Genomic DNA, 14,923 nt, shown 5'->3' with positions numbered 1-14,923 from the left:
TTGTCTTGACTTGTAGGCTATTGTACATATGGTTCTGATTTTGCTAATTCAAATATATAAGTATTAAGTTCATATTGTAGAATATTGTACAATTATTAAAAATAAAGGGGCTGGGGTTGTAACTCAGTGGTGGAGTGCTTGCCTAGCATGTGTGGGGCACTGGGTTTGAGTCTCAGCACCACATATAAATAAATAAAATAAAGATCCATCAACAACTAAAAAGCAAAACAAAACTATATGATAAATATGTTAGTCTCTATGCCTAGTACCAAAGAAAAACAAACAAAAAAACACCATTGTTGATTTATCTGAATGTGTACAGCCTCCAGTGGGAGACAGAAGCAGCTGGTAGGCACCATTGGCAGCCTCTGACGGTAAGTGGGTAGCTGGGGATGAGAGTAGGAAAGAGATATTTCTTTTTTTTTTTTTGCCTTTAAAATTTTAAACCATGTGAATATATTACCTATGAAGACATAGAAATAACATTTTAAAATATTACAGAGCAATTTTATGCTATTTTTGGAGTCTTGTGCAGTATTTCCACCTCAGGCTGTGGTCTTGCCACAAAGCCCCAACATTATCCAAGTGACAACTAGAAGGAAGGCAGTCTGAGCACAGCAGATATTCTTGTGATACACAGGAGGCCATGGCCAGGAGCATGGAGAGTCGCAGTCACCACTATGTCCTGGAGCCTGTGTGTGCATCGGCCCTCTTGAAGAGAAACTGCTCCAAGGAGCCTCTGAGGTCCCGGCACAGTCCCCGAATTGAATGTGATATTCAGCTAGAAACCATTCCCTTGAAGCTGTCTCAGGTACACTCCTTCCCAGAAGCTTAGACTCCCCACTAGACTGGTAACTGGGGGCAAGGGAGGAATGTTAACAGTACTTGATACTTGATGGTCTCCTCAGTAGGAAAGAGCATACCTGTGAAGCCTTTTCCCTTCAGAGCTTTTGATTTTAAGTGCTAAGCAGAGACTACAAACCTCGCATTCTGTTATACAGTCGTGTTAGGCTTTTGTTACTGTAACTAGAATACCTGGCAAGAACAACTTTTAGGCTCATGGTTTCAGAGGTTCACTCCTTGGGCAGCTGACTCCATTGCTCTGGGCCCAAGGTGAGGCAGAGTGTCATGGTGGAAGGGCATGGTAGAGGACCACTACTCCGTTCATGGCTATTGGGAAGCAGATACAGGGGGGAATGGGTCATAGAGGGTGCACCCCTCCAGGGAAGCCCTCAGTGACTCACGTACTCTTAGCCACACCCCTCCTGCCTACAGTTACCATCCAGTCAGTCTACTCAAACTAGGATGGACAGATTAGGTTATAGCTCTCATAATCTCATCATTTCACTTCTGAATATTCCTATGTTGATACAGAAGCTTTTGGGGGACACGTTATAGCCAAACTATAACAGCAGTTGGGTCCACCTCAGGTTAGTATGATGTGATTTGATTTTAAGTGCTAAGCAGAGACTATAAGAAATGGAGTAAACATAAATACGAAGTTGTCAGTGTTCAGAGAGACAAGGCCCTGGATGCCCTTGTTTTGGTCTTTCAGTTTCACTGGATTTCAGTTCAGTGGATTGAGTAATTTCAGTTCAGTGGATTGTTCTTGTTAGATGTAGGTCTTAACTGAGTAAAAGAACCAAATCTGATCTAACTTAGTGTCTCTTCATCTCTAATGGAAAGCTGCAGTACAGGCAAATCATGGGCTTCCTCAAGGAGCTGGAGCGGAAGGAGAGGCAAGTGAAGTTCCGAAAGTGGAAACCAAAAGTGGCAGTATCCAAGAGGTAAGGGCTGATGTGAGTCATGTGCAAAATGTATTTTTATAGCGTTTTTTTTTTTTTATACCTAGACTAGAAACATGCCTCATAGGCCTTGACAGATGGTTGGAGATAAAATACGATGGTTTTCTGGTCCTTAAAATGCCATTCCCGTTATCATTGTTGATATTCTTATTACATATTTATTCAATTGAAGTTTCTTCTTGGGTCAAGTGTAGTGAAAGGCAGAAGATCCTCTTCATCTCATTTAGCAAGCAGCTCAGGTTGTGCTGGGAGGATCTGGTGGGCAGTAAATACTCTGCAATAGTCTTTGAATCTACTTTTCTGTGTCTTTTCTCCCAAGCAATTTGGTCATTTTTGTACATTTTAGTGTACTTTTTAACTTCCTTAACAAAAATAAACCCTCTTCTTGTTGCAGCAATAAACTTGATATATCAAACTGTATTTCCATGTATTTTCCTAGAAATTCAGTTTTTAAGTCTTGAGCATATATATTAAATTTGTTGTTGGTTCATTCTTGTCAATTACCTTGGGATGTGCTTGCTGCATGGTTAGCGCTTGGCTTTCTCTTCGTGGAGGGAACTGACACTGGGAACTGTCAACCAGTCGAGCACCAGGTTTTATCCATCAATTAGTTGATGTTCACTGGCAGCAGAGTTACTTTCCCAACATATTGGGTTTAGCTTAACATTAAAATAAGCCTGAGACATAAACTGCTGGCTGAGAAGAGAAAAAACGACTCAGCAGAGGAATGGTGGTATGTGAACTGTCCTGGACCCGTAGCATTGCAATTGCTTTTAGTGTGAGAAGTGATACATTGTCATGGGCTGTTGCAGCTGCCGAGAGTGGTGGTATTTTGCTCTGAATGCTAACTTGTATGAGATCAGAGAGCAGAGGAAACGCTGCACCTGGGACTTCTTGTTGCACCGCGCCCATGATGCTGTGTTTTACACTGACAAATATTTCAGCAAGTTAAAAGGAGGCCTACTATCTGCAGAAGACAAGGTGAGTGGACTGTTGTGTTGTGTTTCTTGTTTTTATTCAGAGGACAAGCAAATTCTCTTGAAGGCCTAAGGAGATGGGATATGTGAGGAAATAAACAGTCTATTGCCAAGGGGCATCATTTCACAGAGGAGAGTGGGTTTTAATAGAGTGAGAAGTTTTTGGAAGGCCTCCAAACTCGCCTTGGCCAGATGCACCCTCACTTTCTGTTGCCTGAGGAGAGCCAAGGGTAGGAGGAGGAAGAGATGGCCACAGTCCTACCAGGCCTTTGAGTCCCCTCCCATCCTCCTCCAGCTCTCTGTGAGGACTCAGGGAGCCTTTTATGTGGTTACCTGCATCTCTTCAAAGCCTGATCTGAGGCCTGATTCTTCTATGGTCTGAAACTAGTCCCTGTGAACTTGGCCTACATTTCCCATAATCCAGTGGCTTGATTACCTTGGGTATTTTTGGTGGTGGAGGCGAGGCAGAATGGGGGCCATAAGTTGTGAAGGCAAGTTCACATTTGAATTACCGGTGGGCTGGAGACCCCAGAACCTCCCCTGCTGGAATCCTGGCAGGGGACCCCCCGACCCCGTCTGTGGTCTCTCTACCTGTCACCCCCTAGAAGGCAGTGGAATTGCTTTGTTCCTTGAATTGTTTTGCTTTTGTGAGCATGACTTTTTGTAGTACCAGTTTAGGCCCTTTCCAATATTTGACTCAGGTAATGTCTCTTAACTAACCATTTTTTTAGAGAATTCTTCTAAGCAAAAAGGAATATCCCTTTCCCTTCAGCACCCACTGCATGGTGTCCAGTGGGGGTACTGAATCCCTAGGGATTCTCACCTCTTCTGTCAGCACCGTGAGGTCACAGCCCCGTATGTGGTTAATATTTTCTTCATCAGTGTCAGACATGGCTTTTAACATAGGAAACTTTCAAAAGATGGGATAAACCAGACATTTTGTTTTGGATGTTTTCTCAAAGGCACAGGCAAAAACATGGAGGGAGAGAAAAATCTGAATTACCACTGAGGTGGGCAGGCTAAAACACGGATGGTCTCTTAATAGTGGAGTAGAACAAACGGTTTAGGATAGCTCAGGCTACTTTCTTTTTTAACTTGGTATGCAGCTGGCTGCCCTGTCTTTTTGCTGACTTGTATGTGACAAGTTACAATGACCATGTCCTTGCTGATAGATCACATGATACCTGCAGGAGCTGGCGCCCGTGCATTCCTCTGTGTAGCACTTCGTGACTGTGTCAGGGTTCTACGCAGGGCAGTGCACATGCGGTGACCCTCTGGAAACCAAGGATGGTTGTTTGTGTCCTCTCTGCTGCCATCAGCCCCAGAAGCTGTGAAACTTGTTAATGGAGTGTTTGAGACCAAGGAGAATCTGTTGATGATGGGGAAATCTGTTGATCCTGTAGACAGCGGTCACACCGAACCAGCTGCTTGTCTGTTTCTTGGCCTTCAGTGCACACATCTCAGCCAGTGGATTTCTTTGAGGCACTGTAGTGATTTGTGAAGGTGTCCAGTTTCTCCGGAGCTACAGTGTCTAGGGTTTGCTTTTGCTCTTGCCCAAACAGGAGGAAATGTGTCGGATAGAGGAGGAACAGAGCTTCGAGGAACTGAAGATCCTGCGTGAGCTGGTTCATGATCGTTTTTATAAGCAAGAGGAACTAGCAGAGGTGAGATGAGCTGTGGAGAACATTTGTTCAGAGCTGTCACTCTCTCTTTCTCTTTCTTTAAAATAGTTTTTTAGTTGTAGATGGCTACAATACTTTTATTTTTATTTATTTATTTTTATGTGGTTCTGAGGATCAAACCTAGCGCCTTATATGGGCTAGCCAAGTGCTCTGCTACTGAGCCCCAGCCCCGCCAAAACACTCTGGAGTGCTTTAGTTTTGATGTACGCTTGTTCTTTCTGGGACAAATGGTAAAACAGTGGCGTATCACAGCTTGTGTCTATCTCAGGACTCACATGTGCTGCTTGTGATTTTCTACAGAGTCTCCGAGAGCCTCAGTTTGATTCCCCAGGAAGCTCTCCTGGGGACCCAGATGCCAGCGGAGGCAGTGGGATGCTGCAGTACCTTCAGTCCTGGTTTCCTGGTTGGGGTGGTTGGTATGGGCAGCAGAACCCGGAGGGGAGAGCGGTGGAAGGACTGCCGGCAGAGCAGCAGGAACAGTGGACCCCCGAGGAGATCCTGGGTATGCTGGGAACTGGCCGGTCTCACCCTGGCCACAGGGAGAGGAGGTGCTTGGTTCATAAAAATGGGCTCATTATTTGTGCACTGGCCCTTGGTTATTTTCAAATTCAACCAAAGGAGACATTTGGAAAACTGTCTGTTTCATGTTCACAGAGGCAGAGAGAATACATGTTTTGGGAGCGACTCCATTGCTACTCCATGCTGAACAAGGATGTTGGCACAGTTTTGAATAGATCTGAGCAGCGACTTTTGTCAGAGAACTAAATTTGAGCATGTTCACAAATTTTGAAACTCCAAAGATTGACTAGCAGCCCAGAAGTTCTCTTTAGGCCTTGCTGTCCAGTCTGGGAGCCATAGCCACTAATGATTATTTAGGTTAAAGTTAAATATAAGTAAAAATACAGTTTTTCTTTTTTTTCAGTACTGGGGATTACTCCCAGGGGCAATGTAACACTAAGCACATCATTACCCTTTTTAAAAATTAGTATAATTTTTATTTTTGCTTATTAATTTATTTTTTCTTATAGTGCTGGGGATTGAAACCAGACACTTTACCACTGAGCTGCATCCCCAGTCCTTTTTATTTTTTAATTTTATTTATTTATTTTTCATACCAGGGATTGAACTAGAGGCACTTGACCACTGAGCCACATCCCAGTCCTATTTTGTATTTTATTTAGAGACAGGGTCTTACTGAGTTGCTTAGTGCCTCACCATTGCTGAGGCTGGCTTTGAACTCTTGATTCTCCTGCCTCAGCCTCCTGAGATGCTGGGATTATAGGCATGCGCCACTGCACCTGGCTCTTTTTATTTTGAGACAGTGTCTCATTGTATTGCTTAGGACCTCACTAAGTTGCTGAGGGCTTTGCTAAGTTGCTGAGTCTAGCCTTGAGTTGAACATGTGATCATCCTGCCTCAGGTTTCTGGGATTGTAGGCATATGTGCCTATAATACCAATAATTATTATAAATAATCGTTTTCTTTTTTTTGGCACTAGGGATTGAACCCAGGGTTGGTTAACTATTGAATCACATCCCTAGATCCCCCCTCCACCCCTACTTTTTCCCACTTTTTTTTTTTTTTTTTTTTTTTTTGAGACAGGGTCTTGCTAAGTTGCTAAGGTTGGCCTTGAATTTGTGGCCCTCCTGCCCTGACTCCTCCGCCTGAGCTGCTGGGATTACAGGCATGTATCACCGTGTCTGGCTAAAAATCCAGTTTCTTTGTTTTTTACTTTTCTCTACCTTTTTTCTTATTGGTGCATTATAGTTAGACCTAACAGTAGAATTTGTTGTTTCATATTTGTACATGAACGCAAGATAACAGTGTCATTTGGCCAGTATCATTCCCCAGCCCTTTCCCCATCCCTCCCTGCTTCTCACCCTTTGGTCCCTTTCCTCTACTGATCTCCTTTTGATTTTTAGGAGATCCTCTCCCACCTTTCTCTTCTCTTCTCTGTAGCTTCCACTTATAAGAAAAAAACATAAGACCCTTAACTTTCTGAGTTGACTTATTTAATTTAACATGGGAGTCTCTAGTTCCATTTTCCTGAAAATTACATAATTTCTGTTTTTTTTTTTTATGGTTGAGTAAAACTCCACGGTGTATATATACCACATTTTCTTTATCCGTTCATCCATTGGTGGATACCTAGGCTGGTTGCATAGTTCGGCTATTGTAAATTGCACTGCTATAAACATGGGTGAGTGTGTATCACTGTGGTGTGATGACTTAGTTCTTCAGGATAAATACTGAGGAGTGGAATAACTGGGTCATATGGTGGTTCCATGCCTAGTCTTTTTAAAAAATTGTTTTTTAGTTGTCAGCATACTTTGTTTTATTTATATGTGGTGCTAAGAATCAAACCCAGTGCCTCACCACATGCAAGGCAAATGCTCACCACTGAGCCAACCCCACTCCCATGCCTAGTCTTTTGAGGAGCCTCCACACTAATTTCCACAGTGGTTGCACTGATTTACAGTCCCACCAACAGTGTAAAGTTGTTTCTTCTCCACATCCTCTCCAGCATTATTATTGTTTGTATTCTTGATGACTGCCATTCTGACTGGTGTGAGATGAAATCTCAGTGTAGTTTTGCTTTGCATTTCCCTAATTGTTAATGATGGTAAGCATTTTTCATATTTGTTGGCCATTTGTATAAAAATCCACTTTCTTAATTGTACCAGCCACATAAGCCACATGTAGTTAAGTGGCCACTGTCCTGCAAAACCCAGACACAGACCATTCACTGGATATCCTTAATGTGGTGAGTCCTGTGCTACCTGTTGTATTGATAAGTTGATAAAACAGGGTTGTTTTATGTTAGCACGCTAAATAGTCACCTGTTCTTTAAAAAAGGGAAACAGTAGGATCATCATTACTGTGGTCAGCGTGCCTGGCTGTATGGTTTTTGTCCCATACTTTTTCTTACCTATTCTCCCTTACCACTTAGGCACCGAGGAGTTTTTTGACCCCACTGCGGATGCCTCATGCATGAACACGTATACGAAGCGAGATCATGTCTTTGCTAAATTGAATTTGCAATTGCAGCGAGGCACAGTGACCCTGCTGCACATGGAGCAGGGAGATCCTCAGATGAGTGAAAGTGCGTTCATGCAGCTCGAGTTTTCAGGTACTGCTCAAAGAACCAGCTGCTACCGTCTCTCTCAAAAGGTGGCGGGGAATGTCCAGTTGTTTCTCTTCATTCGAGGTAGTTATGAACTAGAACCTTGCCACACGCTGGCTGAGCCATTGCCTCTCGGGGGGGACATACAGGTTAGGTTCCTGCCAGCCTCTGATCATGGCATTTGTCAGCCCATCAGAACATACCCTTTTTTTTTTTTTCCAAAGGTGAGTTTGTGTTTAAAAACATCGTATTTAATATATATCTGTTGTTGATTCAGTAACATTGAATTCATAGCCTGCAGCACTACAACCCATGCCAGGTGAAGCTGATCTGAAGGATGTCTTTCCTCTGTAAAGTGCACGCCAGCCTCCAGAAGGCTTAGGGATGTGCTAGCAGCACATCAGCACCACCCTGGCCATTTTATTTTATTTATTTTTTACGCTCCTGGTGGAGGAACCCAGGACCTCGTGCCTATTAGGCAAGCACTCTACCCCTGAGCCTCATTCCTAGCCCCACTTGGTCATTTTAAATAATAAAACCTTGAAAAAAATAAAACACCAAAAAATGTGAAAAAACAGTTCTTTAAGTAGACCAGGTAAAGGACACTTGTTCACCTGTGAGAACTAACACAAAGGAGGCAGAGCACTATCTTGTTTGAACTCAGGTGGGGATGTGCACATTAATTGGGTGACTCAAACTTTCTGCTGCTCTATGTCTGAATGACCAAGAAAGTGCCACGAGTATTGATTTTGAGATTACAAATTTATTTGCAGGAGTAGATGAATGTGTACATATAGAATCTGTGCATAATTAGGACCAATTTTATTTGTTTTTTTTAAAATTTATTTTGTTTTTTTCTGATTTTTATTTGATTGTTTTTTCTGATTTTTCAGTTCATGAAACAGCAACTTATCTGAGATGCCTCAGTAGTTTAAGAAGGGTGGGAAAAAAAAAGGCCACAATTTGACTTCATAATCTTGAGAGCTGAACTGTCATACACTAAAGACTCAGTTTAAAAGTTGTTCTGCTGGGAAACTTCTAACAGTTCTTGTGTATTTATAGATACATAGGTAGAATAGAACCCCCCCCCCCTTTTTCCCCCCCTCTTCTCGGTTCTAAATTCATGGACAAATAGCTCATGGTATCTAAAAGTACTTTGTAATGTATTTAACATTTTTAGAAACATGTTAGGCTATCACTGCATGATGTCAGTTCATATTCATCTTTTTTTTCTAAATACAATACCTTTATTTATTTATGTGATGCTGAAGTTTGAACCCAGTGCCTCACACATGCTAGACAAGCGCTGTACCACTGAGTCACAATCCAGCTCTCATACTTATCTTTTGTAGATGTAAAACTTCTAGCTGAATCTCTTCCTCGAAGAAATTCGTCCTTGCTTTTAGTCCGGTTGGGCGGATTGTTTCTCCGAGACCTGGCTACGGAAGGAACCATGTTTCCTCTTCTGGTCTTCCCTAATCCAGTAGGTACCACAGTGGCCTGGCTTATCATCTGGGGTGGTGGTGAATTGTGGTCTGTTTTAGGCAAATGATGAATGATGTTAACCTGATTCATTCTGACATTTGAGTATCTTCAGACTGATAGGTTGGGCCAGGTCAATTTCTCCAATCTTTTAGAGAGAAAATGTTGGTGAGACTGCATGTTCTCCCTTCCTACGTTGTAAACACCGTGGAATAGTTTGCTCTGTTTTGGAAGAAAATGCCATGAGCACACTATTTTCTGCATTTCAGGGTTAGTGTTCATATTACCTCTGTATCTGGCAGTCATTTTCATGTATTCACGTATTCATCAGTAGGCAATCTCATCTTTTCAGGACTCCAGAAGAAAACCACCTCAAGTTTTCCATATATGTGTAATTTTTTATATATAATATACTGTATTAACTACGAGATATTTGACAAAAATATGGCCTAGGTAACTGAATATTTAGCCATCGTAACCTGTTCATAATTCTTTTTGGGAGGTGAGGGGATAGTTGTAGAGAGGATGGGAAAACATTCTTCCTTTGGAAAAGTCATGCATCTTCAATGTCATTTAGCAACCACTTACTGTTCTTGACTGCCAGTCAAGACTGGCAGTAAGTAGCACACTGTCTTTGAAAATGGACAGACTTGGTCTTACTAGGTTTTAAAAAAACCTAAACAAGTCTGCAAGTACTTGGTAACCCTGTGTGAAGTGAATTTTGACTCAGTTGTGCTGGGGGCAGTGATGCAATGAATCAGCTGTATGTGTGACTGCAGTGAATTGTCCCCTCTCACCCTGGCACTGAAGCCTTTTTGTATGTGTGTTTTACAGCAAAAAGAAGTTGGCAGAGTCTCACAGTCTTTTGGTCTTCAGACCACATCTGCAGACAGAAGTGATCAGTACCCTGGTAAACTGTTATATGTTCCTAAAATCACGGCTTAAAAATGTCATTATTACAGATCAGTTGTCTGATCAGAAGTAAAAGAGGGAGTGCTTAATTTGGGGGAGAGTGCTTTGCCGTGTAGGTGAGTGTTTGGCGTGGAGGCCTCCTGGCACTCTTGGGTGGGACTCTTGTTTTTTAAAAAATATTTTTAGTTGTAGGCGGACAAAATACCTTTATTATTTATTTATTTTTTTAACGTGGTGTTGAGGTTTGAATCCACTGCCTCATACATGCTGAGCAAGAGCTCTACCACTGAGCTATAACCCTAGCCCCTCTTGTTTGTTTTTGCAGTGCTAGGATTGAACCCAGCTCTTCACACATGTTAGGCATGTATTCTGCCCCCTTAGCCCTCGCAGTGGGACTATTAACCTTTGTGTAACTAGGCCAACCTTGCGAGCCACAGAGTCTGGTTACCATTACAGGACCCAGGCGGGTGCTCTACTGCTGAGCCACAACCCCAGCCCCTCTCTGTTTTTATAGGATTTCTCCCCCTTTTTGCAGCGCTGGGAATGGAACTCACTTGCAGATGCTAGGCAAGTGCTGTTCTACCACTGATTTACCCTCCTGGACCAGATTCTGTTTTTAAAATGTGCATAATTGTGAACTGATTGGAAAATAATTTAGAAAACATTCCCCCACCCCAGTACCTCACAGGTCTATTTAGAATATGGTGATTGTTTTGCTATGTTCCATTTTCTTTCTTCTCCTCTCTCTTATAGCTGCGAACCCAGATGACCCAGTTTTTGAGATGCTGTATGAGAGAAATCCAGTGCACAGTCATTTTGAGAGGCGGCTGAATGTCAGCACAAGGCCCTTGAACATCATATATAATCCCCAGGCTATTAAAAAAGTAGCAGACTTTTTCTACAAGGGAAAGGTTCATACCTCAGGTTAACTTTTTTGTTTGTTTGATCTTATGTTACTTTTAAAAAACATCTTTCTTGTCAGTGCTGGTGCTGTGGGCAAGGTCGGATGTTCACATGGCTTGTGGTGGTCTGTAAGGCCTGTGGAGGGCGTGGGTGGGGTCAGCCTTAGAAACTGGATGCATGCGTGTCCTTGGACAGTCTCTTTTTCAGAGAAATCAACATCATACATACTTTCTGTTTGCCTCCCTTTGACATGAAGTTTTTCATTCTTCTCATTCTCTTATGCTGGCACTTTCCTTGGCTCCCCAGGATGTTCTAGATTAGGGATGAGGAGGAATGTTCAAGAACTTCCTTCCAGGTCACAGAGTCTGTAGCCTCTTTCACTTGCTGGGTGCTGCATTGTAGGCTGCGAAGTTCTAAATATTGTCATTGATTTGTTAGGCCTCCCTCTGCTCTCCCACATGACTTAAGACAGTGACATGGAAAGAGCCCTCTTTTTGTCAGGGAGTGGGTGATGAAACATATTCCCTCTCTCCTTTATAACAGTGACATTCTTGTAGATTTTGCCCAATTTTTGAGATTTTTTTCATGTAAGCAGTAGCCATGAATGTAGTGTCTTCTTTGTTCTCACTGACAGTAAAGAAGGCATTTCCCTGTAAATTACACTTTTTTCTTCCTGTGTAATGTCTTATGTCTTGCTTTGTAAGGATTTTGAAATATAGTTTTCAGAAAAAGCTTCAAGAAATTCTGTAGCATAGGTACCTTCCCTCATATACCTCCCCACCCCTGGTACTCTGGAGCCCACCTCTGCCTCACGCCTGTTGTCCTGTGTCACACAGGTCATGGCAGAGCAGGGAGCTGTTTTTTTTTACTTGCAGATGGACACAATACCTTTATTTATTTATTTTTATGTGGTGCTAAGGATCGAAGCCAGTGCCTTGCATGGACGAGGCAAGTGCTCTGCCACTGAGCCCACCCCAGCCCCAGGGAGCTGCTTTTGTTACTGATTGTTATTTAGCTCTGGTGGAAATTCTTGTCTATCCACCCAACCATTTGGAAATTCTGAGTGTGCTATGTGTTTCCAATCTTGTAGGTTTTGGTTATCAGTCTGAACTTGAGCTCAGAGTTGCCGAAGCTGCCCGCAGACAGTACAACAAGCTGAAGATGCAGACCAAAGCAGAGATCCGACAGACCCTCGACCGCTTGCTGGTGGGGGATTTCATTGTAAGTGGCCTCACATAACACTGGGGATGGGGGAAGGAACAAGTTTTTCTTTTTTATTTTTTTTCATGCTGGGACGGAGCCCAGGGCCATGTGAGGCGAGTGTTCTCCCAATGAGCCTCCAGCCCTGTGCAAGTTTCTTTTGACAAGTTCATTATCTACTATAATCAGTTGTACTGATTAAGTGAACTGAAAATATGAAGTCCTTGTCAGCTGGCATAAAATAGAAATCTCATGTCTCTGACAGTCAAAGTTTAATTAAAAAACAAAACAAAACACTGTAACTAGATCGAGTTTCTTCTGTATGGCTCTGGGAGCATTTTCAGGACTTGCCCTTGTCCTTGTCCTGTGATCTCTGAGTACTTAAGCACTCTTTTTGTTTACCTCAGAAGTAAAAAGCTGGATACTATCTCAGGCTATGATGATTACTTTGTCACCATCTGTGGTCACTGAGTGATGAGCTGATAAGAGGACACCATGGACAGGTCAAGCCAGGAAACAGCTCAACAGTCCAGGAAGAGTTTGTTTCTCACAGCGTGCTGTGGTGGTGCACCTCCAAGAGAGAGCAGTAGGTGGAGTAGTTGGAAAGGGAGTGGCTTCTCTTGTGTGGTGAACATGCTGCAGGTGAAAAGGGAGCCCCATGTTCCAAACAGATGTCCTGGTGTATTGGACAGAGAATTAGTCCTGTTTCTTGCATGTGTCTTGTGTGTTTCAACACAAATTATAACAATTAGTGTCCTCTTGTTATCTTAGACAAAAGATAGTTGTTTCTGGTAACATTTGTATCAGTTAGCTTCTACCATATGCATATAATTGAGGCTGCTTTTAGTTGCAAAGAAGAACAGTTTACAAATTCATGAATCAGTGTGTTATTTGTATTTTGAATATCAAAACTTATGTTTTTCCTCAAGTTATTTTGGCATGTAGTTCATGATTACCAATGTCTGTGAATAAATAGAACTTTTTGGTAAGCTGGGCGCGGTGGCACATGCCTGTAATCTTAGGCTGAGGCAGGAGGATCCTGAGTTCAAAGCCAGCCTCAGCAAAAGTAAGGTACTAAGCAACTCAGTGAGACCCTGTCTCTAAAAAAAATACAAAACAAGACTGAGATGTGACTCAGTGGTTGAGCCCCTGAGTTCAATCCCCAATAACCCCCCTCCCCCAATTTTTTTGTGAACTTCTAATTTTATTTGAATTTCAAATTTCTGTAATAGTTTAAAGTGCTAAGCTCTGCAAATTAGAAACAAATCTTTCTTAACCTGTGGATCATAATCCAAGTACGGTTATCAATAATTTATAGGTTTTTTTTCTCTCCACCTCAGCTATTGGCCATGGTGGTGTCTCTAGGCCTCAGGCTTTCATGGGCTTTATCATAGACTTTCTGCTCTAATCCCAGAGAGACCATGTCACTGTAGTCCTGGCAGGGCTTCGGGAGTACCGACAACACCGAGCAGCCCTCAGTTCACAGTCAAAGCCACGACACAACAGAGGTTTGTTTCATTTTCACAGGAGGAAAGTAAACGGTGGACTGTGCGGCTAGACATTTCTGCCCCTCAGGTGATATTCCCTGATGACTTCAAGTTCAAGAATCCCGTGTTAGTTGTTGTGGATCTGGGAAGAATGCTGTTGACAAATTCCCAAGGTACATTGCCAGTGTGAAGTGGGGAGACAGGTCTTGGTGGGCTGCTCTGTCTGCTGAACGAAGCAAGCTTCACAGTAGTGCATGTAACATGTTTAAACATCCCAGTTCAACTGTGAATTTTAAAATAGTAGCTGTACCTTGATGTAATTCACTTTAAAAAATCTACAGTTATTTTGGTTGTGTTGGTGAATTTGTGCAACTCTCACTACTGTTTAGTTCCAGATCATTTTCCTTTCCCCAGTGAAACTACAAACTCATCAGTGGTCATTGTCTCTTAAATTCTTCCTCCCCAGCTTCTGGCAGTCACTAGTTTTTTTCTGTCTCTGTGGGTTTGTCTGTTCTAAACATTTCATGTGAGTGAAATACAATATGCAACCCTTTATATCTGGCTTTTAATTTAGCATAACATTTTCAAGGTTCATCCATGTTATAGTATATGTCCGTGCTTCATTTCTTTTTTGACTGAATAATAGTCCCTTGTATAGATATACTGCAGTTTATTTACCCTTCTTTGTTAGACTTTGGGATTGTCTGCCTTTTGACTATTATGAATAGCACTCAATGAATATTCACATGCAAATGTTCATATACAAATTTTTGTGTAGAAAACCATGTTTCCAGTCCTCCGGGCACATAGCTGGGAGTGGAGATGCTGGTTCCTGTGCAAGTCTCTTTTGTATTTTAAGGAGCTATGGACTTCTCAGCAGCAGCTGCAGTGTCACATTGCCACCAGCAGCTGAGCTTGCTAGTGTCTGCACTCTGTCATCACTGTGACTGTTGTTTTTGTAGTTGTGAAGTAGTGTCATATTGTGGTTTTTATTTGTGTTTCTATGTGACATTGTTTATTTTAATAAATATTGTCTCCCAGTGCTTACTTTCAGGGATAGGATTTTACCTATTTGTTAGGAGCATATAAAGGTAATTTCATTAGATCTGAGTGTATTGAGGCGGGAGGGAAGAATGAGGGCTCACAGGGCAAAGCCAGTGGCGTTGAGCAGATCAGCCCATTCCAATCTCAACTTCACTGAGTAGACATGAAGGAGAAGAGGGCAGGGGGCGTGAAGAGGAGGGGAAGTTGGGTGCAAAGGGGAATTTTAAAAGGGCATTAGACCTGAATGGAAGGGTGGATCAGCTGCACATAGCACCCACCTGAACTGAGGAAACGTAATGTGGAACAG

The 14,923-nt window shown here is 42.4% G+C and overlaps 1 protein-coding gene across 7 annotated transcripts in view; it reads left to right on the top strand.

Moving 5' to 3' along the window:
- Positions 1 to 14,923, top strand: part of Vps13d (vacuolar protein sorting 13 homolog D) — a 245,867-nt gene that overhangs the window by 28,162 nt on the left and 202,782 nt on the right. For all 7 annotated transcript variants that reach the window (XM_076861265.2, XM_076861268.2, XM_076861267.2 and 4 more), the window contains exons 8-18: positions 641 to 811; positions 1,687 to 1,787; positions 2,618 to 2,786; positions 4,345 to 4,446; positions 4,765 to 4,966; positions 7,415 to 7,594; positions 8,941 to 9,071; positions 9,905 to 9,980; positions 10,736 to 10,906; positions 11,976 to 12,106; positions 13,613 to 13,745. In XM_076861265.2, the coding sequence (XP_076717380.2) occupies positions 641 to 811; positions 1,687 to 1,787; positions 2,618 to 2,786; positions 4,345 to 4,446; positions 4,765 to 4,966; positions 7,415 to 7,594; positions 8,941 to 9,071; positions 9,905 to 9,980; positions 10,736 to 10,906; positions 11,976 to 12,106; positions 13,613 to 13,745 (1,567 nt within the window). The remainder of the gene's footprint in view (positions 1 to 640; positions 812 to 1,686; positions 1,788 to 2,617; positions 2,787 to 4,344; positions 4,447 to 4,764; positions 4,967 to 7,414; positions 7,595 to 8,940; positions 9,072 to 9,904; positions 9,981 to 10,735; positions 10,907 to 11,975; positions 12,107 to 13,612; positions 13,746 to 14,923) is intronic.

This window comes from Callospermophilus lateralis, chromosome 7 (assembly GCF_048772815.1).
Source record: "Callospermophilus lateralis isolate mCalLat2 chromosome 7, mCalLat2.hap1, whole genome shotgun sequence".
In the NCBI taxonomy this organism is placed as follows: domain Eukaryota; kingdom Metazoa; phylum Chordata; class Mammalia; order Rodentia; family Sciuridae; genus Callospermophilus; species Callospermophilus lateralis.
Note: the sequence above shows the minus strand (reverse complement) of the source record. Positions and strands in the feature narration are given on the sequence as shown.